Source organism: Orycteropus afer, unplaced genomic scaffold, assembly GCF_000298275.1.
Source record: "Orycteropus afer afer isolate SDZICR_OR568_19922 unplaced genomic scaffold, OryAfe1.0 scaffold00193, whole genome shotgun sequence".
NCBI lineage: Eukaryota > Metazoa > Chordata > Mammalia > Tubulidentata > Orycteropodidae > Orycteropus > Orycteropus afer.
The window spans coordinates 6,066,369-6,092,248 of record NW_006921780.1 but is presented as its reverse complement, the minus strand read 5'-3'; the positions used below and the strand labels follow the sequence as shown (position 1 = coordinate 6,092,248).

At 42.0% G+C, this 25,880-nt stretch overlaps 1 protein-coding gene across 1 annotated transcript; it reads left to right on the top strand.

Moving 5' to 3' along the window:
* The first annotated feature begins 8,250 nt into the window (after nucleotides 1-8,250).
* On the top strand, nucleotides 8,251-12,937 carry F11R (F11 receptor). The gene is made up of 11 exons (XM_042781895.1): nucleotides 8,251-8,283; nucleotides 8,565-8,634; nucleotides 10,309-10,377; nucleotides 10,515-10,622; nucleotides 10,843-10,989; nucleotides 11,245-11,447; nucleotides 11,832-11,934; nucleotides 12,083-12,190; nucleotides 12,421-12,433; nucleotides 12,726-12,774; nucleotides 12,902-12,937. The coding sequence occupies exons 1-11, from the start codon at nucleotides 8,251-8,253 to the stop codon at nucleotides 12,935-12,937; spliced, it is 939 nt and encodes a 312-aa protein (XP_042637829.1).
* Nucleotides 12,938-25,880: the final 12,943 nt, after the last annotated feature.

Genomic DNA, 25,880 nt, shown 5'->3' with positions numbered 1-25,880 from the left:
TTTGGCTCTCATGGACTTGTTTTAACTGTCTTTAACTTCAAGTTGAACTTGCATATGAGCAGTTGATGGTCTGTTCCACAGTCAGCTCCTGGCCTGGTTTTGGCTGAAGAGTTTTTCCATCACCTCTTACCACAGATGTAGTCAATCTGATTCCTGTGTATTCCATCTGGCAAAGTCCACGTGTATAGCCGCTGTTTGTGTTGTTGAAAAAAATGTATTTGCAATGAATAAGTTGTTGTTCTTGCAAAATTCTATCATGCGATCTCCAGTGTTATTTCTTTCATCAAGGCCAAATTTTCCAACTACTGGTGATTCTTCTTTGTTTCCAACTTTTGCAGTTCTGGTCACCAGTGATAATTAACACATCCTGATTGCATGTTTGGTCAATTTCAGACTGCAGGAGCTGATAACAATCTTCAGTTTCCTCATCTTTTGCTTTGGTGGTTGGTGCATAAATTTGAATAATAATCATATTAACTGGTCTTCCTTGGAGGCATATGGATATTATCCTATCACTGACAGCATTGTACTTCAGGACAGATCTTGAAACATCCTTTGTGATGATGGACACCATGCCATTCTTCTTCAAATTGTGATTCCCGGCATAGTAGACCACATGGTGGTCTGATTCAAAATGGCCAAAACCACTCATTTTCAACTCACTTATGCCTAGGATATCAATCTTTATGCACTCCATTTCATTTTTGACAACTTCCAGTTTTCCTAGATTCATACTTCATACATTCCATGTTCTGATTATTGATGGGTGTTTGCAGCTGTTTCTCCTAAATTTGAGTCATGCCACGTCAGCAAATTGAGGTCTCAAAAGCTTTGCCTTATCCATATCATTAAGGCTGGTTCTCCTGTGATGATGCAGCTCTTTCCTGGTCCTGTTTTGATAGCCTTCTGATCTAAGTGACTTATCCTCCTGCACTGTATCGGACAGTGTTTCTGGGCTGTTCATTAAGTTGCACAGTAATGTATCAAACAGTGCTTCTCTACTATTCATAATGTTTTCCCTGGCCAATTTTTGAGACATGGATGGCCTCCTCCTTCCCTCTAGTCTGTCTCAGTCTGTAAACTGTTGAAATCTGTGCTCCATGTGCAGCCCTACTGGTTTTGAGACACTAGTGGCACAGCCTCAAGCCTCACAGCCACATGCTACCACAGGACAAACTGGCAGACAAGTTTGTCTCCCTTAGCTATTCAAAACCTCTCCACCTCCTCTTATATAGATCCCTGCCTCTTTCCTGCCACTTGGGAGGGGTGTGGCCTGGGACCCCAGCTATACCTGGATCCCTGCCTCTGCTTCCTCACTTTGTCCTGGTCAGTCCCCCTCCTCCCCATGGCTTTGTCTCTGCTTTTCCCAGCTTTCCCACTGCTTGAGAGGGCGGTGGCCTGGGTTCCCGGCCATACCCGGATCCCTGCCTCTGCTTCCTTGCTCTGTCCTGGTCCCTGCCCTGGCTTTTTCTCTGCTTTCCTGCTGCTTGGCAGGGGCGTGCCCTGAGACCCCAGCCTTACCTGGATTCCTGTCTCTGCTTCCTTGCTCCAGGAGAGCCATACTACTAAGTATGTAGTTAGTTCACTGCACCACACATGTCCATTGGTAGGTCTCTCTCTGGCTCTTGGCCTCTCCCCTGCTCCACCAAGTGTTAAAAGACTCTGCCAGAAAGTACCCAGAGGCACTCCACTTAGTCAGTAAGCTTCAGCCAGAAGGTGCTCAGCTCTAATTCTGTGGATTGACAAACAGCTTCACCAAGTGCCCAGAGGCACCCCTCTTGGCCAGAAAGCCTCCTGCCTGAAGGCACTCAGCTTTCTCGCTCCAAGGGTCCAGAAGGCCACCACACTGTCTCCTGCAGGATATCCTGGTTTTGGTGTTGCTGTTTCTCTGCCACTGCTTCTCACCATCTCAGTAAAGTGTTACAGCTCTCTGTCTCCTGGATCAAGGAGGTTCCCAGCACAGGAACTCTGGGTCCAAAGGACACATTCCATTCCTAACTCTTTCTTAGTGATGGTGAGCTCCCCTTTCCACCTCTGGGATAGCTCATTTTAAGCCTAATGGGTTGGCAAAACTGACACATTCCCACATTAGAGTTCCATACACTTCAGTTGAATGATCCCACTCCTACAAGGGTGCCATGCACTTATTTACATTATTAACAAGCTATCCATTCCTCTTGGTGGGCCGTAAACTCCTCATATTTGCATAGTCCTACCCAGTCATTTGGGGAGCTCTGGTAGCATAGTGCCTAAAGGCACTTGACTGCTAACCAGAAGGCTGGTGGTTCAAACCCACCAGCCACTCCTTGGAAGGAAGATGGGGCAATCTACTTCTGTAGTGATACTGCCTTGGAAACTCAAGGAGGGGTCACTATGAGTTGGGTCCAACTCCAGGGCACATAACAACAACCCAGTCATTTGATGGGAGTTACAAAGACTATGGCTAGAAGGGCCATATTAAATAATTCACTGCAACACAACTGGCTTTCCTTAATTAAGTTCACATTAATGTTTTGGAAATTGAGATTGATTTACTGTCTATGTATACATTTAATAGAATTTTTTCCCAAGAAGCTTTTATTAACTCATATTATATAATATGTTATAGTCAGGATGTCTTAGAATTGAGGAATAAGATGACTGGTGACCTTAGTAAAAACACTTTTAATTACAAAGTGAGAGCCAGAGGCACATTGTAATAGGTTTAGGGGTGAATAGGTGTGTGCTAGATGAGAACTACATGTGTGTAGACTACTTGAGGAAGTTTGGAGAGGAAGGAAGAGGATTCCAGATGGAGAGGCATACAAGATCAATGCATGATTTTCTATACAGGAAAGGACCACAAACCTTTGAGCAGGCCAAAAGTCTATCAATGACTTTGATTTTGTGACTTTTCTTGTTGTAAGAAAATTAGACTTTACAGTGGATAGGGTATCATTTTCTATTTTGTTTTACCATATGCATTAGTCTGGGAGTAGAACATTTGTATGTGTTCAAGGTTAAGTGCAAAAGGGAGTTAGTGGTGAAACAAGGGAAAATATACATGAAGAGAATGGGTAGGAAAACTGTAGATGTGTTTTTAGATGGAACGTGGTAAGGAAAAATCCTCAGCTCTGCTTGTCCATCCATAAAGGTTTTTAGGAGTCAGGCTTTCTAAGGCAGTGTGAAGTCAGAAAGAGAAGTGTGTACAGAGAAGCCTATGGGTAGTTGATAACGATACAATATGTATTTGGTGCTTCCTGTTGGTCAGACACTGCTCAGAGCACTTTGCTTGTATCAGCTTGTTTAACCCTCACAGGAACCTTTGGTGTATCAGCTGCTGTTATCACCATTTTACAGATAGATAAACTGAGGTTCAAAGTGGTTAAGTGGCTTGCCCAGGTCACACATTTGATTAAGTAACAGAGCTGGGATTTGAACTCAGGAGCCTGGTTCCAGGGGCATGTTCAGTAATGAGAAAGGGAATGTGGACCAGAATGGCTGAGGTGTCATATGGTGAATGGGAAAGATGAATTTGACTTATTGTGTGATATGAAGCCACAGTAGGGTTTTGCAAAAAGGGCAAGGAGGCCACATGTTCTGACCTCCTCTAACCCTATGAGAGGAAGACAAGATTACCAGCAGTAACCCAAGGCCTATTCCTACAAGGCCAGCCATGCTGCCTCCCTCCAGCCCTTTCACCAACCGTTCCTCCCAAAGCACCCACCACCTCTCTCCTGGGTTCGATAATTCGCTGCAGTGGCCACACAGAACTCACGGATTACAGGGTTTATTAGGGAAGCACCAGGCTACAACTCAGGTTCAGGAAGAACGCTCAGTCTCTCTCCCAGCCCACCGTCCCTCAGCCAACAGTCTCTCACAGTCTCTTTCCCAGCAGTGCTGGTCCCTCGGTGTCTCACTTAGCAATGTGTGTCTCTTGCGTCTCTTTCCCAGCAGCACGTGTCTCTTTCGGGGGTGCGTGTCTCTTTTGGCAGCACATCTTCCTCAACCAGCAGTCACAGAGAGAGTTCTGCCTCCAGGAGGCCTCCTTTTGAGCCTGGAAGGGTGGTCAAACTAGCCAATCACAGCATCAGAACTCTAAGCACGTGAGAGAGAGTGGGAACTTCCCAGAACATTGTATTGTGCCACGCCCAACAGAAATAACCCAGGTGGGTGACTTTAAAATCAGGATCTCCTCAGTTGCTAATAGCAATTCCCACCTTGGAGTTTACATAAGACTTATGGGTAGAAAAGCCACACTAAGTAATTTACTACACCGCAGGTTTTGAGTACAGACAGGCCACAGGCAGAAATAGGCAATCCCGCATCAGAGGGAGATGTGAAGATTTTGAGGTGAAGGTCCCTGTATTTTACACAAGAGTTGAGAAGCCTGGACTGGGGAATTTTTTCATCAATCAGGATTAATGAGAAAGGGGAATATGCTTGTAGCCCAGTGCGTTTGTGTGCATATAGGTGTAATTCCTGACTGTTTAGATTTGATGATCTGATTGGACTAAAAAAAAAGAACTTCAGCTTAGTAAAAAGTGATAGAGAAATAATGATCAGATTTATGTGCCATAATTTTTAATTTTTTGATGGTTCATTCTTTCAAAGCGTAGTTTTTAGTTTAATTAAAACCTGTTCTTTATTTGGGTGGTGTCACAGGTTGGGTTCTTGAAACAGATTACCATGCAAGATATTTATTACAGAGTGATCTTGGGATCGACACCTGTGGAAAGGAGGAGAAGGCAGCAGGACTGGGCAGAGGGATAAATTGAGCTGCATTGTAGCCCCAGCAAGGCCTCAGCTTATGCCATGTGGAGCTTTGAAGCAGGAATGGTCCTTCAGAGTTGTCCGGAGTTGGGGAGTTGGGCATTGCTCAGGCCATTGTCCCTAGCATGCCTTTTGGCAAGATAGTTTTCTGACTGACTTATCTTCTAAAAGGGCTGATAGCTGAGTTATCTCTGACCACATATCCAGCAACTGGGAGAATAAGTCCTTCATTCCTGAATTCCTGAAGAGAGATTTGATCCAAGCATCACATACACCACTGTGGCAGACAGAATTTAAGAATTGGGGGGGCGCGGGGGTTATCATCATCAAAGCAGAGAAGGCTGAATTGAGCAAAAGTCAAAGAATTTCATTACCAGCATTCTTTTTGTTTTCTAACAGCTTTATTGAATGTAATTCATATAGCAGACAGTTCACCCATTTAAAATGTACAATTCATTGGTTTTTAATATATTCACAGATATGTAGAACCATCACCACAATCAATTTTAGAATAAGCCATTACTCTGCAAAGAAACATCTCCCTACCCCACCCCCACTGCTTTGCCATCCCTCCCCCAAACTCTAGGCAACCACTGGTCTGCTTTCTGTTGGATTTGTCTATCCTCAACATTTCACATACAGGCATACTTCAGATATTGCAGGTTTGGTTCCAGACTACTGCAGTAAAACAAGTCACACACACTTTTTTGTTTCCAGCCACTCCTTGGAAGGAAGGTTGGGTAAACTACTTCTGTAGTGATACCGCCTTGGAAACCCAAGGAGGGGTTGCTATGAGTCAGTCCGACTCAATGGCACATAACAACAACAGTGAATACAAAAAAGGAGCTCTGGTAGCACAGTGTCTAAGGCATTTGACTGCTAATCAGAAGGTTGGTGGTCAAACCCACCAGCTGCTCCACGGAAGGAAAATGATGCAGTCTACTTCCATAAAGATTTACTGCCTCGGAAACCCAGTGGGGGTCGCCATGAATTAGAATAGACTCAATGGCAATGAGTTTGGTTTGTTTCTTTTTTTCTAGTGCATATAAAAAGAGCTCTCATGGCACAGTGCCTAAGGCATTTGACTGTCTGTGGAAGGAAGATGGGGCAGTCTGCTTCCGTAAACCTCAGAAACCCAATGGGGGTCACTATGAGTGGAATTGACTCGATGGCAGGGAGTGAGGTTTTTGGTTAGTGCCTATAAAAGTTATTTTTACACTATACTGTAGTCTGTTAAGGAGCTCTGAGGGTGTAGTGGTTAAGGCATTTGACTGCTAACTAGCAGCTGGGCAATTCAGAGCCATTAGTTGCTCTGCAGAAGAAAGATGAGGCAGTCTGCTTCTGTAAAGATTTACAGTGTTGGAAACCCAATGGGGGAACTCTATGAGTCAGAATTGACTTGATGGCAGTAAGTTTGCTTTGGTTGTTTATTAAGTGTATTATGAAAAAGTTTGAAATATTATGAGTTACAAAAATATGACATGGAGACACAAACTAAGCACATGCTGTTGGAAATAGGGCACCAGTAGTCTTGCTCAACACAGGATTGCCAGACTTGCTTGAAGCAGGATTGCCACAAACCTTCAATTTCTAAAAAATGCAGTATCTAGAAAGTACAGTAAAATGAGATATGCCTGTGTATAGAATCATACAATATGTGTCTTTTGTGTTTGACTTCTTTTACTTAGCATAATGTTTTCAAGGTTCATTCATGCAGTGGCATGTATCAGTACTTCATTCCTTTTTATGGCCAAATAATTTTACATTATATGGATGTTGTTGTTGTGAGTTGCCCTGGAGTCGGTTTTTGACTCATGGTGACCCCGTGTACAACAAAATCAACGTTGACTGGTCTTGTGCCATCTTTATAATTGCTGGTATACTGGAGTCCATTGTTGTGGCCACCGTGTATTTTGAGTGCCCTCTAACCTAGAGGGCTCATCTTCCAGCCCTGTATCAGATCACATTCTGTTGTGATCCATAGGATTTTAATTGGCTAATTTTCAGAAGTACATTTCCAGGCTTTTCTTCCTAATTTGCCTTTGTCTGGGAGCTCTGATGAAACCTGTCCAACATGGATGACCATGCTGGTATTTGGCCTAGGTTCCAGCATCAATCATAGCAACATGTAAGCCACCACAGTATTACAAACTGAAAGGCAGGTGGTAGATTGTATGGGTAAGACCACATTTTATTTATCCATTTGTCAGTTGATGGACATTTGGATTGTTTTCTTTTTTTGGAATATTATGATAATGCTGCTATGAGCATTCCATGTACAAGCTTCCTAAATTTTATTTATTTTTGTCTTTGTTGAGAATAGACATAGAAAAGCATACACCAATTCAACAGTTTCTACATGTACAATTTAGTGACATCGATTACATTCTTAAGTTATGCTGCCATTCTCACCCTCTTTTTCTGAGTTGTTCCTCCCTCATTAATATAGACTTAGTAACATATAACATACTTCTAGGAGCTCTCCTAGCGTAGTGCCTAAGGCACTTGATTGCTAACCAGAGGCTGGCGGTTCAAACCCACCGGCCACTCCTCGGAAGGAAGATGGGGCAATCTACTTCCATAGTAACAACAACAACAACACATACACTTTTTTCCCTTTATTCTTATAATAATAATTACTTTTATTCCACCGTAGGAAACCTTCTGTAGGAAGTCATACCAGTCCATGCAGCCTGAGTGGATTGCCAGAGAGCTCTGATAGCTGCCTTGTTGCTATCAGAGCCAAAACCCCTCCCACACACACACACACATAGTATGTTGGCTGTGGGTATAGCTTCCACTCAAGATGCCTGCTTCCCGGCACATAGCAGCCTCAGTCAGCAGTCCTCTACTTTGGCTGTAAGGGAGAACAAACAGACCCAAACTCTGATCCCTAGGGAGGTCTGTCCTGTTGGTTTCAGAATCCTGAGCTACGGGGTATATAGGGAGGTAGGTAGAGCATTGACTATGAGAACAGCCCTGCATGGGCCTTCTGTAGCAATTTGAAGCTTGTCTGGGTAGGGAATGTGCTGGCACACTCCAAATGGACCCCCAGGGACCCAGTGTGCCATGTTGATTTTAGGGCAGAAGCTTTGGGTCTTGCCATAGCAGGAGCTATGGTGGTTAGGGAAGTAGGCGCTTTTTTCTGGGGCCACTATCCCAGTTTATAGTAGCCAAAAGTCCATGTGGCTGGGGTAGAAGCAGGGACAATGGGAGAAGTGATTTTCCCATCATATATAACTCATTGTTCTTATTTGCCTGTCTTTAGTTCCCCAGTGCTTTCCTTTGCTCCCCAATTCAGAAGCACCATTTCCTTGTTATATCTGTGGGGGAGGGTTTGGAACTATGGTTTGTTTGCACTGCCATCTTCCCAGGAATGCACAAGTTTTTGTGTAGACATTAGTTTTCCTTTCTCTTGGATGTATACCTAGGAGTGGAATTGCTGGGTCACATGGTAACTCTGTTTGACTCTGAGAAACTGCTAAACTGTATTCCAACATGGCTGCACTATTTTACATTCTTACCAGCAATGTTTGGAGGGTTCTAATTTTTCCACATCCATCCTAACACTTGTTACTTCCATATTTTTTATTAAAGCCATTCTGGTAGGTGTGAAGTAGTATCTTATTTTGGTTTTAGTTTGCATTTCACTGATAGTTAATGATGGTGGATGTCTTTTCATGTGCTTGTTGACCATTTTGTATATCTTCTTTGGGGAAATCTCTTTTTGTTACTCAATTGTAATAGTTATACATGTTAGATACAAGTCTCTTATCAGATAGATTTGCATTAATTTTATCTCATTTTCTGAGTTGTCTTTTCCTTTTTTGTTGGTGTCCTTTGAATCACAAACATTTTTAATTTTTATAATGTCTATTTTATGCATAATAGAATCTTACTAATTATAAATTATGTAGAACTTCAATCACATCCTCATCAATATTTTAGTTACATATATTCAAAGCAGATGCAGTCATTACCACCATTCTTGATGAGCACTGAGCAAGAGACTTTGTCCTCATAAGTTATCAGTTTAGTAAAGTCTATTTGATTTCATTTCTGTGTCTGTTAATACATTTGAGTATAGACTAGACTTGGCATTAAAAATGTAATGCCAAATAACCAGATACAAAGTAATAATTTAGGAATAATTTCTACATAAAAGGAACTTGCCTTAAATAAGAATGAAATTTTCTTACAGTTTGCCTCCATTTACCAATGGCTTTTCTGAGAAAAAGCATGGTTTACAAAAAAGATATAATAGATAAAGAAGTTAAGACACCTCTAGGTTAATCTTAGCTCTGCCATTTCCTTCTTAGCTATGAAACTTTGGGCCTTAACCTTTTAGACACTTAATTGTCTAAAATTAAAGTGGAGCGATAATACTTATCCAGACTTTCACAGTGTTGCTGCATCAAATTGCAATTAATGTATTCTAAATATTAGTGGCAAAAGAAAGAAAAGAACCTAAAGGACTTTAGAGCAAACTTCTCAAGTTTCAGATGAGGAAGGGGAGTCTCTAAGGTCAAGAGAGCATATTGACATTAGTAATTGAATGAAAAATGTTATTTGCATTTTACAGATGTGTTAACATTACACAAATCTTTATGCATTATCTAATAAGGAAGATGGGGCTCTGGCTTAAAAGCTAAATAAAAGCATACTTCATGAATTTGGTCTCTGAGAACATGCATGAGAGTAATTGTATGAGTGCAGTTTTATAGCACAATTATTATGGCGTTATCCCAGAATTCTGTCTTCATTTGGAATGTGTTAGCCTCTTCTGTGACCCCCTGTTGTGTCACCCCCCACCACTTTTTCTTTACCTTTCTCCATTTGGCAGTGGGAGAGTCCTGCGAGGTGATCTGAGTCCAGTGCTAGTCCTAACTCCATCTGAGGACCAGCTGTGTGATTTTAGGCATGTTCTTAACTTCTTACAGTCTTGGTTCCTTGTGTAAACTTTTGATGCTTGTCCGGATGATCTGTCATGCTTGTTTCAAGGATCAAACAATATAATGTATGTGAAAACACTTTAAAAGGCACAAATGTTATACAAATGTTGAGCATTGTTATTATCCTCATTAGTTCTCCTCCCTTTCCTTCCCTCCTTTGCCTCCAGCTTTGCTGGCTTCCTTCCAGGATTTGTTGTACAAGTGGCTGCAATTATTTATTGAGATGCTTTCTCTCAACCATGATATATTGGAAGCTGCCCCTAGATGAGCAGGAATCTCGTTAGATTATTGGGAGTCACAGAAGGAAAAATTAAAAATGAAACAAATTGCATTTGTGAAAGAAATATTTTATTTCCATTGATAATGGAAGTATTGGCCTGCCATTGTAGCAGAAAACATTTAAAGAAGATACTTAGGATAACGGTGAGAGGATGTGAGCCCAGGAGGATGCTGGATCTCTTGAATCCCTCCCCCTTAGGATCTCAGCCTAGAGAAGTCCTTGGAGAGCCCAGGTCTCAGATCCCTTGTCATTTAGATCTGCCCTTCCTTCTCCATGCACTTCTCTATCTGCTCCTGATGGACAACCCCCTCTCCTTTTTCACAGGCCCCCTGGTGTTGAGCAAGGGTTCAGTGTACACTTCTGAACCTGTAGTCAAAGTTGCAGAGAATAATGGTGAGTTGGGAGGGGCTGTTGAAAGTGGGCAGTGGGCATGAGGGTGGACAGGTATCAGCCCAGCCTGTGGTTTTGGACCACTCTCCATCTTTTCCTTTTGCTGATGTACCTTTCTCCTGCTCACTTTGATCCTGCAGCTGCCACATTATACTGCTCCTACTCCGGCTTCTCCTCTCCCCGTGTGGAGTGGAAGTTTGTCCAAGGTGACACCACCAGCCTCGTTTGCTACAACAGCAAGATCACAGGTGAGTTGTTCCACCCTCTTCTGACTGGGTTATTGTGGGATCATTGGTGGGGATTAGAACTCCAGGGAAGGGGCACACCCTGAGGCTCAAGTCCCCATAACCTTCCCATTGCCTTCCTGGGGGAAAAAGAGGGCCCTTGCAAGGCATGCCACCTTCACTGTCATCTTTCCTCAGCTTTCCAGCTTACTCTGTACCTTCCCTGCTTCTTCTCTCTTGGTAGCTTCCTATGAGGACCGAGTTACCTTCTTACACAACGGCATCACCTTCCATTCTGTGACCCGGAAAGACACTGGAATGTATACGTGTATGGTCTCTGAAGAGGGTGGCAACAACTATGGGGAGGTCAGCGTCCAGCTCATTGTGCTTGGTATGTGCCTTGTGTCTTCTGTGTGGGCCTCAGTTACTTCCATAAGCCCTAGCAGGCTTTGTTAGGACTAAGAGCTTATTGATGGTGAGAATGCTGTGTGGATGGTTTGTTAAGGTTCAGCACTGCTGGGGAGAAGGGATGAGCCCCTGGTTAGGTGGAAACTTAAGGTGGGGTCTGTAAGGAAGCTAATGGTGATGGATGGGCTGTCTTGTCATCTCCCTGCCCTTGTGTTCAGCACCTTCTCCCCCTCCCCAGTGCCTCCATCCAAGCCTACAGTCAACATCCCCTCCTCTGCTACCATCGGGAACCGGGTGGTGCTGACCTGCTCAGAGCAAGACGGTTCCCCACCCTCTGAATACTTCTGGTTCAGAGATGGGATCATGATCCCTACAGAGCCCAAGAGCAACCGTGCCTTCATCAACTCTTCTTATACCCTGAATCAAAAAACAGGGGAGCTGGTATGAATGGGGTGGAAGTGAAAGGCAGTGGTGGTGGGAAACATGATTATAGAACTCCTGAAAGAAGAACAGAGAATAAGATGAACTTGGAGTTGGAGTCAAGGAGCTCTGGTGGCTCAGTGCCTAAGGCATTTGACTGCTAATCAGGTTGGTGGTTGAAAACCACCAGCCACTCTGTGGAAGGAAGACCAGGCAATCTACTTCCATGAAGATTTACCACCTTGGAAACCCATTGGGGGGTTGCTGTGAGTTAGAATCGACTCAGTGGCAGTGGGTTTTGGTGGTTTTTTTTTTTTTTGAGTTATGGAGTTGGGGTCAGGAGGCATAAAATAATAGGGACTTGGCTTCTTCAAGTAGGAAGCCCATTTGTTTTCTACCTTCTAGATCTTTGATCCCTTGTCAACTTTTGATACTGGAGCATACTCTTGTCAGGCACAGAATGGGTTTGGGTCACCCATGAGATCTGATGCTGTGCACATGGAAGCTGGTAAGTGAGAATGTGGCTGGGCCTCAGGCTCAGACCTGGGATAGGGTAGCATGGGGGGCCGGGGTCTGTTTTTCATCCTGGTGGTGGTGGTGGTGTCAGTATCCAGAGTGAGCACCCAGATGCCTGGCCTCTTGTTTGTGTCTCATAGCGGAGCTGAATGTGGGGGGCATCGTGGCAGCTGTCCTCGTAACACTGATTCTCCTGGGGGTCCTGATTTTTGGCATCTGGTTTGCCTATAGCCGAGGCTACTTTGAGAGTAAGTATTTGCCCTCAAAGCCTCTTCATATCATTCCCCTTCCAGGGCATGATTCATGGGCCTCATCTTAGTTCTGGCACAGATACTATGCTTATGTGTTCCAAGATTTTCCTCTAAGACCACCACTTACCCCTCTTAACATATTAAGTGCTGCACGGTAGCTCTCCCATCTTCCTGTACTATGCTGACACTATTCTGCTGACACTTGTCATCTATTTCTTCTCTTTCAGGAGCAAAGAAAGGGTGAGTGAGGTGCTGACCTAGGGCTCTCTGAGGTTGACAGCATGGATGCATGTGGTTTGAAGCTGAAATGGGGCCAGGGGAAGGGGTTGGAGGTGGAGGCAACCAACCTGGTTGGGAGGACATCTGGGTTTTGCCCCCTGATCTCATGTGGCCCTGGGCTTGTGCTGTTTCCTTCTCTACCGACCACTCCCTGCTTCCCTTAAATTTTTCAGTTTGGCATATAAATTTGGCAAATAGAGGTTAACATAAGGGCTTGGGGACTGAGTGCCTGTGTCTTCTGGCTTATCTACAGGACTTCGGGTAAGAAGGTGATTTATAGCCAGCCCACTGCTCGAACTGAAGTGAGTATGCCTGCCTGGGACAGGGAGGTTCTTCTAGCTGGGCTGAGGGATTCTAGCCTGTGTTTATGTTGGGGGTTACCAGCTAAAGAATCTTACAGAGAGTTGACTGGAAGTTTTTTCTCCACAGGGGGAGTTCAGACAGACCTCATCATTCCTGGTGTGACCCTGGTCCAGCTCATCTCTTGTCCTCTGTGCTTGTCTTACTCAGGTGCTACCAGGCCCTGGTTCCTGGTGTATATAGTTTCACAGGATGCCTTATTTGTCTTATAGCCCCCATCAGGGGCCCCACTTTTATCTTAGTTAGATTGTGGTTTTTTTGTTTTTTGTTTTTTTCATGCTCTCCCTTCCTGCCCTGCTGAGTAGCTTGGGACTTATGTCAAGCTTTCAGTCTTCAACCCTATGTGGAGCCAGGCCAAAATCCTGAGTGCTACTTGGTGACTTCCCTTCTTAGTAGATAGCACAAATGGCCAGGCTCCCAGGAATATACTGTGCTCACTGTCCACTGATAGACTTTGAATAGGGTTCTTGAGCCTTGTTTCTAAGCAGTTTTCTCTAGGACTGAGCTGTTCTAGAATGAGGATTGAAGGCTGGAACTGCTGAAGTAGTTGTTTGTGATGATGGCATCAAGTCCCTTCTGTCTCCAGAGCCTACTCCCTCTTCTGTCTTCACATGGGAAGTGCCACTGGAATCCTGCACCATCTTCCTCTTGAACACAAACAGACTGACATAGACCATGTCTATAGAGGAAATTGGAGCTTTCATTGGAGAGCATAGTAAGCTTTCAGGAAACATGAAGTGAATAAGTTTTAAAACCATTGATCTAAAGAAAACAAAGCTGGAGCTGGTAACTCAAGCCATCGCCCTTCCCTTGGCTGGAACAGTTGGAAAGACCTGTTAAAGATGTGTCTGTAGGTGATGTGTGTGAGATTGTGTGTGTGTTAGAGGGCTTCTTAGCTCTTCATTGAGATTGTGTTAATGTGTGTCTGTATGTACCTGGATGTTGCTGGAAATAAAAACTTGATTTGTTGATGATTCTTGTTGTAGGGGTAGGGGAGGAGACTTGGAAGGTTCCTGGGTTCCTTCTTTGTATAAACAGGAAAATGCCTCAAAGCCCTACTTCCTAGCAGGCTGGGGCTGGTCCCAGCTCTCTGTCCTGCCTCCTGATGCTGCCCCTTTCTAGTTTCTATTTCAGGGCAGAGCTTCAGAACCCTCTGTGGCCAGGCCTGCCCTTTACTGGAGGTGGGCACCCAGGGCAAAGCTGTTGATGTATTCTGAACTTCTACTTGGCCTGTTCCACCAAATGAGGAGAAAGTGCCCACCTTCGACCTCCTGCCCAGCCAAGTATATTGATGGATTTCTCTGAGGCTATAGGAAAAAGTACCCCAAAGCCTGAGGCAGAGAGATTTCTTAAGTCATTTGGAGATGTAGCCTTACTTAGGAGAGTGGGAGTATGAGATGGGTGGAGTGTGTATATGAGAGTGGGAATAAGTAGGATAGTGTCATCACTTTCCATCTTTTCATTTGGACCCTTCTTTGCCCTTGAACTTCAATTCCGCTATCTACTGTAATCTCTGAACCCATTTCCAGATCTATTTATTAAGTAACAAGAGGTAAAATAAGGGATCCTGTTGGGTTGGTTTTGCTTATTTCTTTGTGTGGAGGATACTAATGCGTCCCATTGCCATAATCTAGTCCCCTACCTAGAAATCCCCAAAAGATTTGAGGTTATTGTTCTATCAAGGATCCAAAAGGAAAATAAAACCAAACAAACGAAACCATCAGTAAGGGTCATGCACCAATGAATAATAAATTTTCCAGAGGGAAACAGTATTCCAGTTAAAAAACAGATTATGAAATGGTACAGTCAGAATGAGATTTTTAAAGTATGTTTCACTTTTGTGTCATGGTTGGAGGACAGGGTGGGAGGGATGTGGAGAAAGGCCTGAGGGAAGCAGAGGTGACTCATTGCTCCTGTAAGTCTGAGGTGAATGGTTCCTCACTCTAGGCAGCTTGTGATGAGTCAGTTTTTACCAGCCATGGAATGAACCTCTCCAGTTTACAACAGCCCTTTTGAGTTGGAAAACACCTTGTCTGTTTTCATTTTAGAATGTCAAAACTAATTTTTGTAATAAATGCTTATTTTTCACATTGAGTTTGTTTAAGTTCTGAAGTTCAGAGTAACTTAGACATTCAAAAACTGTCTGATATTTTATTAATTAAGAGATTAAAGGTGTCCCTTCATAAAGCTCAATAGGTACATTTTCATTTAATGTATCATTGGCCTGTGCTTGAATGGCCATGACCCAATGGACAATTCTTGTGTAAAAGGGAAATTTGGGGGAATGGGGACAGTTACATGGAGGTTAGTGTTTTCCAAAACACATGAACCCTCTACATCCTGGGATAAATAGTTAAAAGTTGTGTTTGTTGTTCCTGTCTTAGCAGTGTCTACAGATCAAATCCAAGGGAAGGGAAAGAGGAAAGAAAATAAGGCTGACTTGGTTTCTCAGTGAGGGCATAGTATGTACCATGGGACATCTTAAAGTGGACAAATGAAGTAAAAGTAGAACTTAACATTTAAAAGTACATCTCTAGTGCTTTAGCTTCTCTATTTTATGATTTCTTCTTCCTCTCTGGAAATAGCTCCAAAAATTGAATATGAAATGGAACACCCCACCCCCTTTTCTAACATGTTGAATCATTACTATCATGCATTGATTTATTTCCTAGATACTGTTGCTATCCCCATTTCCAGGATGGGAAAAGGAGGCACAGAAATGCTAAGGAACTTGCCCAAGTTCACACAACCAGTACTAGGCAAGTGGTGGATCTGGGATTCAGGGTAGCTGGGAAGGGGAAGGTTGGGTAGCCTGTGTCCTGCTCACTGTGACCCTGAATGGAAGAAAATGTAGGGGGAGTACTAACTAGAGAAGTTGACTTTCTCTGTAGGGGGATCATATATGGGTGTTAAGAGAGGACATTGAAAGTGATAATGTCAACCTGGAGTTTCCTCTGAAATGTGACTAAATCTCACTTGAGTCTCATCCAAACAAGATCTACAGAACAGAGTGAGACCGAATGAAGTGTGAGACTCTTGATTAAATGGAGGGCCTGTGAGTGGCACCCTCCGAAATGAAGGACAAATTTCAATGCATTTTTGTCAGTGGCCCAGATGAAATAGAGAAGGCATGCAATATCATTTGTGGGTGGCAAGGAGTTAGAAGGAACAGTAACTTGCATCATGAGGATTCAAAAAGACCTTCATAGCAGGAATGATAAACCCACCCATCTTAGAAAGTGAAATTTAGGAATAAGGGTAATATTCTGCCTTTGAAGCCAAAAAATCAACTTATGCATAAAGTAGAAAAGATGAGAATATATAGAACTAGGGAAATGATGGTTTCAGTCTGCTCTTTGCTAATGGCACCATATACTCTAACAAGTTCTGTTTTAGGCACCTTTCTTTAAGAAGATTATAAACAAACTGGAATATGTTCAGAGGATTTGTAGGGTGAACATTTACATCAGGTAGATATACTTCTTAGAATGATCAATCATGGGAGAACAGAAGGGCAGTGTTTGCATAGGGAGACAGCTCTGGGCAGGAATGAATGGGAAAGAAGGACACAGGGAAGAAGAGCTAACTACAGGGAGAAAGTGAGAAGAGGGTTGTTAAATTGTGGGGAATCGCAGTCAGTGTGATGGAACAGAATGTATGAATTGCTGTATGGAAAATGAATTACTCTGTAAACTTTCACCCAAATCACAATAAAGATTAAAAAATAAAAGTACAATAACTACAAAAAAAAAAAAAAAAAAAGGCTAAATGCAGAGGAAGAGGTCTCCATTTTTCACTGGGATGCAAGTCTGGCAAGATCAATGTGGTCAGAGGGGTAAAGAAGGAGCAAGGAAAACTCCCAGGGCTTCAAGTCTTTCTCCTTCACCGTTTCCATCAATGTTTTGACAACATTCCCTAATTACGTTTGTGACTTCAAATTCTGTTTGGACACAGAACAGCTGAAGCGAATGTCCATATCATTTTGAGTGGGGTACTCTATGGAGGACAGGTTGAAATCCTTGAAGATGCACAGGTTGAGGTGTGTGATTAATGTTGGGTAAAACCATCATAGATAAAGAAAGTATGAGAAAGATAGGTCTTCCTTAGGGCTCGAGATAGGATCCCTGGTGGTGCAGTGGTGAAGTGAACTGCTAATCGAAAGGTTGGTAATTTGAATCCACCAGCCACTCCACAGGAGAAAGATGTGGCAGTATGCTTGTGTAAAGATTTACAGCCTTGGGAACCCTATGAGGCACTTCTACTCAGTCCTACAGGGTTACTATGTTGTTATTGTTATGTGCTGTGGAGTCGGACTGACTCATAGTGCCCCCTCCTTGGGTTTCCGAGGCAGTAATATCATTAGGGAAATAGATTGCCCAACCTTTCTTCGGAGGAGTATCTGGTGGGTTTGAACTGCCAGCCTTCTGGTTAGCAGTCAAGTGCCTTAGGCGCTACACTACCAGAGCTCCTGGGTTACTATGAGTCAGAATTAATTGACTCAACAGCAACGGATTTGTTTTTTGGTTGTTTAGAGCTTAAACTAAGCAGTTTGAGGTGAAAACAGTGTTTTATTCCCCACCCCACCCCCAGTAGCTACGAAGCTATGAAATGCAAAATAGCTGATTGAGCTGAAGGTATTTCCAAAAGGGAGCATACTATTTGCATAGTGCTTTACATAATGGAAGGAGCTCTGGTGTCCTAGGCATTTGACTGCTAACCAGAAGGCTGTTGGTTCAAAACCACCAGCGTCTCCTCGGAAGGAAGATGGGGCAATCTACTTCCGTAGTGATATCGCCTTGGAAACCCAAGGAGGGGTCGCTATGAGTGGGATCTGACTCCACGGCAGTGGTTGTGTTGCTCTGCGTTTACATAATGAAAGGAACTCTGGTGGCACAGTGCCTGAGGTATTTGACTGCTAACCAGAAGGTTGGCAGTTCAAACCCAACAGCCTTTCTGTGGATGGAAGATGGGGCAATCAATTTCCATAAAGATTTACCACCTTGGAAAACCAGTGGGTGTCGCTGTGAGTTGCAATTGACTTGATGGCAGTGGGTTACATGATGATGTTAGTGTTGCCATTAGGTTGATTCCTACTCAAGGCGACCCTAAGAGTAGATAGAATTGCTTCATAGGCTTTTCAAGGCTGTGACCTTTCGGGAGCACATCACCGGGCCTGTCTTCTGAGGTGCCTCTGGGTGGGTTTGAAGCACCAACCTTTTGCCTAGTAGTAGAGCAATTAACAGTTTATACCATCCAGAGACTTCATATAATGGTACCCAAACCAAACCCCTTGCCATCTGGTCAATTCTGACTCAGAGTGACCCTATAGGACAGAGTAGAACTGCCCCATACAGTTTCCAAGACTTAAATCTTTATGGAAACAGACTGCCACATCTTTCTCTTGCGGTTCGAACTACTGACCTTTCAGTTACCCGCCAAGCGTTTAACCATTGCACCATCAGGGCTTCTACATAATAATAGTTAACACTTACTGAATACTCACTGTATGTGAGTTATTGTTCTAAAAGCTTTAAATGTACTAACTCATTTAATGCTCATGACCTCTGAAGTAGATATTGTTATTATCCTCATTTTCAGAGGAACTGAGGTACAGAGTGTTTAAGTACCTTGCCCAAGGGCATATAGATCTAAGGATCAGAGCCAGAATGCCAGTCTAGGTAGACTCCAGAGCCTGAATTCTAAAGATCATTTATGATAGGGTGTTTAATAAAGTTGCGAAAACATAATTGTCAATATCAAGAAAGAGCTATTGGAAAGTTTTCCTAAGCCACCTTCTAGCACCATTAGAAGGCTTTTTGGTATGTTTACAAACTGGACACCCATGTGTGGGACAGATGCCTGGTCAGTGCACAAAGTCACTTGAGGCAAGAGGTGCCATTCTCATGGAATTCCATGTAAATGGGGCCAGGGGGTGGGAGTCACTCTACATGGTGCCTTGATAATCTTGGGCTGGATCTGGGGTCTATTACAAGAAACTTCTCATGGATGTAGGGGAAATTTCCCTACTCACTGAAAATCTTAATCCTGAGATGTATCACCTTCAGGCTTTGACATGTGGAAGAGAGAAGGAAAAAGGGGAACAAAGAACAGGATGGGGGGAGGGGAATGTTCTAGTGGTGAGAACCTTAGAATCTAAATGAGTTCCAAGTGGTCTTCAGGTTGCCCTCTAATTTTTTTGTTTTTTGCTTTTTAATTTTTGCAGTATTTCCTCCCCTCCTCTCCCACCCTTGGGAACCAACAAAGAGTTTCCTTCCATATATACATCTTTCCTTGACATTTTACAGTAATGAACTAATACAATATTTGTCCTTCTGTGATTGACTTATTTCACTCAGCATAATGTCCTCCAAGTTCATCCATGTTATGCGGTGTTTTACAGATTCTACATTATTCTTTAATGTCCCATAGTATTCCATTATGTGTATGTATCATAGTTTGGTTACCCATCTTCTGTTGATGGGCATCTAGCAAAATAGCAAAAAGCTATTGTAAGTAGTGCTACGATGAACATGGGTGTGCATATATCTGTTCTTGTTCTGGCTCACTTCTTTAGGATATATACCTAGTAATGGGATTGCTGAATCAAATGGTGTTTCTAATTCCAACTTTTTAAGGAATCGCCATACTGCTTTCCACAGTGGTTGTATCATTTGACAGTCCCACCAGCAGTGTATGAGAGTTCCAATCTCTCCACATTCTCACCAGCATTTGTTATTTTTTGTCTTGTTGAGCTTTGTTATTAGTGCTAGGGCCAGATGGTATCTCATTGTTGTTGTGATTTGTATCTCTCTATTGGCTAATGGTTGTGAACATTTCTTCATGAGTTTGTTGGGCACCTGAATATCCTCTTTGGTGAAGTGTCTATTCATGTCTTCTGCCCATTTTCAATTGGATTATTTGTCTTTTTGTTGAGGTGTTGGAGTTTTCCATAAATTTTAGACATTAATCCCTTGTCATATATATCATTGCCAAATATTTTTTTCCCAATCTGTAGGTTGTCTTTTGACTCTTTTAGAGAAGTCTTTGGAAGCACATAAAAATTTAATTTTTAGAAGGTCCCATTCATCTAGTTTCTCTTCAGCTATTTGTGCACTTTGGATTATGCTTGACAGTATTTATGCCATAAATTAGAGCCCCTAAATTTGCCTCTATTGTTTCCTTGAGGAACTTTATAGTTTTTGGTTTCACATTTAAGTCTTTGATCCATCTAGAGTTAGTTTTTGTGTATGGTGTGAGGTACCAATCTTGTTTCATTTTTCTGCAAATGGATATCTCGTTTTGCCAGCACCATTTGTTAAAGAGACCATCTCTTCCCCATTTAAAGGATTTCAGCCCTTTGTCAAAAATCAGCTGACCCACTATTGACAATAGCCAAAATATGGAAACAACCTAGGTGTCCATCAACTGAGGAATGGATAAGCAAACTTTGGTACATACATACAATGGAATACTATGCAATCCTAAAGAATAACCTAGAATCTGCAAAACACCGCATAACGTGGATGAACTTGGAGGACATTAGCTGAGTGAAATAAGTCAATCACAGAAGGACAAATATTGTATTAGTCTGTTATTGTAAAAGTCAAGGAAAGGTTTATCTATGGAAGGAAATTTTATTTGTTGGTTACCAGGGGTGGGAGAAGAGGGGAGGGAACACTGTTAGATAGGAAGAGATAAGTATTGATTTGGGTGAAGAGAAGGGCAATGTGCCAAATGTGAGTGATCAACATGGTGACATTGAGGAAGAAGAAGACAGAGGCACATGGGAGGTGCAGACAACAAAGATGAACCCTTTTGCACATACAGTACTGCATTGTCAGTGAAGCCAAACATGGATATACAGGTGGATAGATGTGTGGACAGGCTGAACTATTAGGTATGTCTATGCAGTGGTGAGTGTACCCAAGACCACATATAGGGTTGGCAGACAATAGTCCTGGAAGTGTATGATCTGAATTCCCAGGGGTATGGTGGAGCTGTACAAAAAGGGCAAGGAGGCCACATGTTCTGACCTCCTCTAATCCCACAAGAGGAAGACAGAATCACCATCAATAGCCCAAGGCCTATTCCTGCCAGGCCAGACATGCTGCCTCCCTCCAGCCCTTTCTCCAACCGTTCCTCCCAAAGCACCCACCACCTCTCTCCTGGGTTCAATAATTCGCTGCAGTGGCCACACAGAGCTCACAGATTATGGGATTTATTAGGGAAGCACCACAAGCTACAATTCAAGTTCAGGAAAAATGCTCAGTCTCTCTCTCAGCCCACCGTCCCTCAGCCAACAGTCTCTCACAGTCTCTTTCCCAGTAGTGCTGGTCCCTCGGTGTCTCACTCAGCAATGTGTGTCTCTTGCATCTTTTTCCCAGCAATGCGTGTCTCAGGAGCCCATGTCTCTTTCAGCAGTAGGTCTTCCTCAACCAGCAGTCAGAGTTCTGCCTCCAGGAGGCCTCCTTTTGAGCTTGGCAGAGTGGCCAAACCAACCAATCATAACAGAATTCCAAGCACCTAAGAGTGAGCCTCCCATAACATTGTGTTGTGCCACGCCCAACAAAAATAACCCAGGTGGATAACATTTACAATCAGGAGCTCCTCAGTTGCTCATTCCACCACCGAGTTTGCAATGACTTATGTGTTGAAAAGCCATACTAAATAATTTACTACACTGCAAGCTGACAAGGGACAAGGTTGTAGTCACTTCTTGGTCACAGCCAGCTACCCAGAGGGAGCAAGTAGTTGAACCTGTGGGCTTGGGACCGTAACAGGGGACATCAAGCTCAATTGGCATAACATACTACACAAAACATTGTTCCACCTCCTACTTTGGCAAATAGCGACTGGGATCTTAAAAGCTTGCAAGCTGCCATCTAGATGCAACAATGGTTCTCTCCCCATCCACAGCAAAAAAGAATGAAGAAAACCAAAAATTCATGGAAACAATTAGTCCTAGCTACTGGTACACCATGTGATCCGCAGCCTAAATGACTATGAGACCAGAAGAACTAAATGGTGCCTGGTTACCACTGTCAACCACTAGGAGCGGAATCTTTGTAGGAGATCCTGAATAGAGAGGGAGAACAATGTGAAACAAAACTAAAAATCATTTGGGAAAAAGAAAGGGGGGGCAGGTTTGCTGGTCTGAGAGAGCCTGGGTGGAACCACTGAGACTATGGCCCCTAGCTGCCCTTCAGGCTGGAAGCTATGGCTTCCAGCCAAACAAAAGACAGGCATAGGAGTTGAACATTTACCTGAAGTAGATACACTTCTTGGAGAAAACAATCTTGGGAGAAGGAAGGGTTGTTTATGCAGAGGGGGCAGGAGTGCATGAAGGGATGGACACAGGGAAGAGGTAACTATTGGGAGGAAGTGGGAGGGGAGCTATTGTATTGTGGTGAATTGTGGTCAATGTCATGAGACAAAGCATATGTGAACTGCTGTATGGAAAGTGAATTTACTCTGTAAATTTTCACTCAAATCACAATTAAAAACAAACAAAAAAATAGTGCTCTGCTTATCCAAGGTCTCTTTCCTTTTCATATAAAAGTATTGATTGGTTTTTCCACATCCTTAAAGAATGTAGATAGAATCTGGATTGGGATTGCATTGAGTGTACACATTGCTTTGGGCAGTATTGACATTTTCACAATGTTCAATCTTCCTATCCACAAGCATGGTATGTTCTTCCATTTTTGTAGATCTCTTATGATTTCTTGAAGTAGTCTTTTGTAGTTTTCTGTGTAGGAGTCTTTTGTGTTCCTAGTGAAGTTTATTTCCAAGTATTTTATTTTTTTGGTAGCTGTTATAAATAGTATTGATTTCCTTTTCATCAATCTCTTTGGTGGTATAGAATCCAACTGATCTTTTATGTTGGTATTGTATCCCACCACTACTCTGAATCCCTCAATTAGTACCAGTAGTTTTTGCTGATCTCTTCAGTTTTCTATGCATTGGATCATATCATCAGCAAATAGGGATAGTTTTATTTTTTCCTTAACAACTTAGATGCCTTTGATTTCCCTTTCTTGCCTTATTGCCCTGGCTAGGACTTCCAATACAATATACAATATTGAGTAGAAATGGTGATAGAGGGCATCCTTGTCTGGTTCCTGTTCTCAAGGGAAATGGGTTTCAGTCTCTCTCCATTGAGAATAATGTTGGCTGTTGGTTTTCCCCTTTATTATGATGAGGAATTTCCCTTCTACTCATATTTTACTGAGAGTGTCTATCAGGAATGGGGGTTGGAGTTTATCAAATGCCTTTCCTGCATCAATTGATATGGTCATGTGGTTCTTTTCCTTTGTTTTTTTTTAATGTGATGGATGACATTGATTGTTTTTCTAATGTTGAACCATCCTTGCATACCTGGTATGAACCTCACTCGGTCATAATGCATTATTTTTTAGATATATTGTTGGAGTCTATTGGCTATGATTTTGTTGAAGATTTTTGCATCTATATTCATGAAGGATATTGGTGTGTACTTTTCCTTTTTATTGATGTCTTTGCCCGGTTTGGTATCAAGGTTATTCTTGCTTCATAAAATGAATTTGGGAGGATTCCATTCTTTTCTATGTTCTGAAATAGTTTGATTAGGATTGGCGTCAGTTCTCTGAACGTTTGGTAGAATTCTCCACTGAAACCATCTGGGCCAGGGCCTATATTTTTTCGTAATTTTTTTATGACCAGTTCAATTTCTTCATTTGTTATGCGTCTGTTCAAATTTTCTATGTCAGTCTGTGTTAGTTTATGTAAGTAGTATGTTGCTAGAAATCGGTCAATTTCTTCTAGATTTTCAAATTTGTTGGAGTATAGTTCTTCAGAGTATTCTGATACTGTACTTTTAATTTCTGTTGTTTCTGTTGTGATGTTGCCATTTCTTATTCGTGTTATTTGTATTCTCTCCCTCTTTTCCTTTGTTGGGACCTCTGGTGGCATAGTGCTTAAGGCATTTGACTGCTAACCAGAAACCCACCAGCCACTCCTTGGAAGGAAGACTGGGCAATCTACTTCTGTATAGATATGCCTTGGAAACCCAAGGAGGGGCCACTATTAGTCAGATTCAACTCAATGGCAGTGAGTTTGGTTGTTTTTTTTTTTTTCCTTTGTCAAATTGGCCAGTGGTTTGTCAATTTTAATAATCTTTTCAAAAAACTAACCTCTAGTCTTGTTGATTTTTTCTAATGTCTATTTTCTGTTTCCTTTCTTTTTGCTCGAATCTTTATTATTTCTTTCTTCTGGTGACTGTAGGCTTTTTTTTTTTTTTGGTGGAGGGGCCTACTCTTTTTCTAATTTTTTGAGATGCTGGGTTAAGGTGTTGATTTTGGCTCTTTCTTCTTTTTTAATGTGTGCATTTATTGGTATAAATTGGCCTCTTATCACTTCTTTTGCTTTGTCCCAAAGCTTTTGGTAAGTTGTTTTCATTCTCGTTTGATTCAAGGAATTTTTTAATTTCATTTTTTATTTCTTCTATTGCCCAGTTGTTTTCAAGGAGGGTATAATACAATTTCCATGTATTTGCTCTTTTTCCATTGATCTCCTATTGTTGATTTCTAATTTTATAGCATTGTGATGTGAGAAGATGCTTTGGAGTATTTCAGTGTTTATTTAAATTTATTGAGGCTTGCTTTGTGGCCTAACATATGGTCTATCCTGGAGAATGTTCCATGTACACTGGAAAAGAACGTATATGGTGCTTTTGTTAGATGAAGTGCTTTGTAGATGGCTATAAGGTCAAATTGGTGGATTATATTGTTTAGTTCTTCTGTGTCTTTATCGAGTTTCTTTCCAGTTGTTCTATCTTTGATTGAAAGTGGTATATTAAATTCTCCTACTATGACTGTGGCATCATCTATTTGTCTTTTCAATTCTGTTAAAGTCTGATTTATGTTTTTGGGCCCTTTCTTTGGGTGCATAGGTATTTATTATGGTTAGGTCCTCTTGTTCAATTGATCCTTTATTCATTATATAATTCCTTGTCACTTATGGTTGTTTTTGTCTTAAAGTCAATTCTATCAGAAATTAATATTGCCCCTCCTGCTCTTTTATGGTTGCCATTTGCTTGATATATCTTTTCCAATCTTTGATTTTTAGTATATTTTGTTCTTTGTCTCTAAGGTGTGTCTCTTATAGAAAGCATATTGATGGGTTATGTTTTCTTATCCAGTCTGCAACTCCTCATCTCTTGAGTGGTGCATTTAATCCATTGACATTTAGTGTATTTATCGACAAGTATGAATTTATTGCTGTCATTTTGTTATGTGTTTTTTCATGGTGTTACTTATTTCTTTGTTCCATATAATTTTCTGTGCCAAGCCCATTTTGTTTATAAATCATGTTATCACTTCCTTCATTGCTATTGTTTTAGTATTTGCTAAATATTCGTGCTTGTCCTCTTTTTTTATGTGAAGGTTTATCATTTTTATTTGAGGTTACCTGTGATTTATAATTTTCTCCCCAAGTTTAGAACAGTCTTTTCTATCTTGCAATTGTCTTGACTTCCTCACCATTTAGAAGTTCTGTAACTACGCAATTTTTCCTTCTTTTTGTTTTGTAGTTGTCCTCATTTGCCAATTGATGTCTCTGGTTCCCTATTTACAATTTTGTAGCCTTATTTACTTTATATACTTCCATAACTGGGCTGGTTTCTGGGTTATATCATCATGTGTGTTAACGGTTGGTTGTTGTTTGCTGTTGTTGGTTCTCTGTTCAAAGGACTCCCTTTAGTATCTCTTGTAAGTTTGGTCTGGTTTTTAACAAGTTCCTTTAATTTCTGCTTATCTGGAAATGTCCTAATTTCACCATCATATTTGAGGGACAGAGTTTTATATATACCATCCCATTGCCTTCTCACCTGAGTGGTTTCTGCTGAGAAATCGGAGCTTAGTCTTATTGGTTGCCCTTTAGGTAACTTTTCGTTTTTCCCATGCTGCTTTCAGGATTCATTCTTTGTCTTTGGTTTCGATCAGTTGGATGATGATATGTCTTGATGATTTTCTTTTGGGGTCTATTCTGATTGGGGCTCGTTGGACTTCCT

Bases quoted from the DNA above. Each gene is read 5' to 3' on its own strand.
- F11R (XM_042781895.1), top strand. From the start codon at position 8,251: ATGGCTGCACTATTTTACATTCTTACCAGCAAT. The intron at 11,448-11,831 runs GTATGAATGGGG...TCTACCTTCTAG, and splicing joins ATCAAAAAACAGGGGAGCTG to ATCTTTGATCCCTTGTCAAC. The intron at 12,775-12,901 runs GTGAGTATGCCT...TTTTCTCCACAG, and splicing joins AGCCCACTGCTCGAACTGAA to GGGGAGTTCAGACAGACCTC.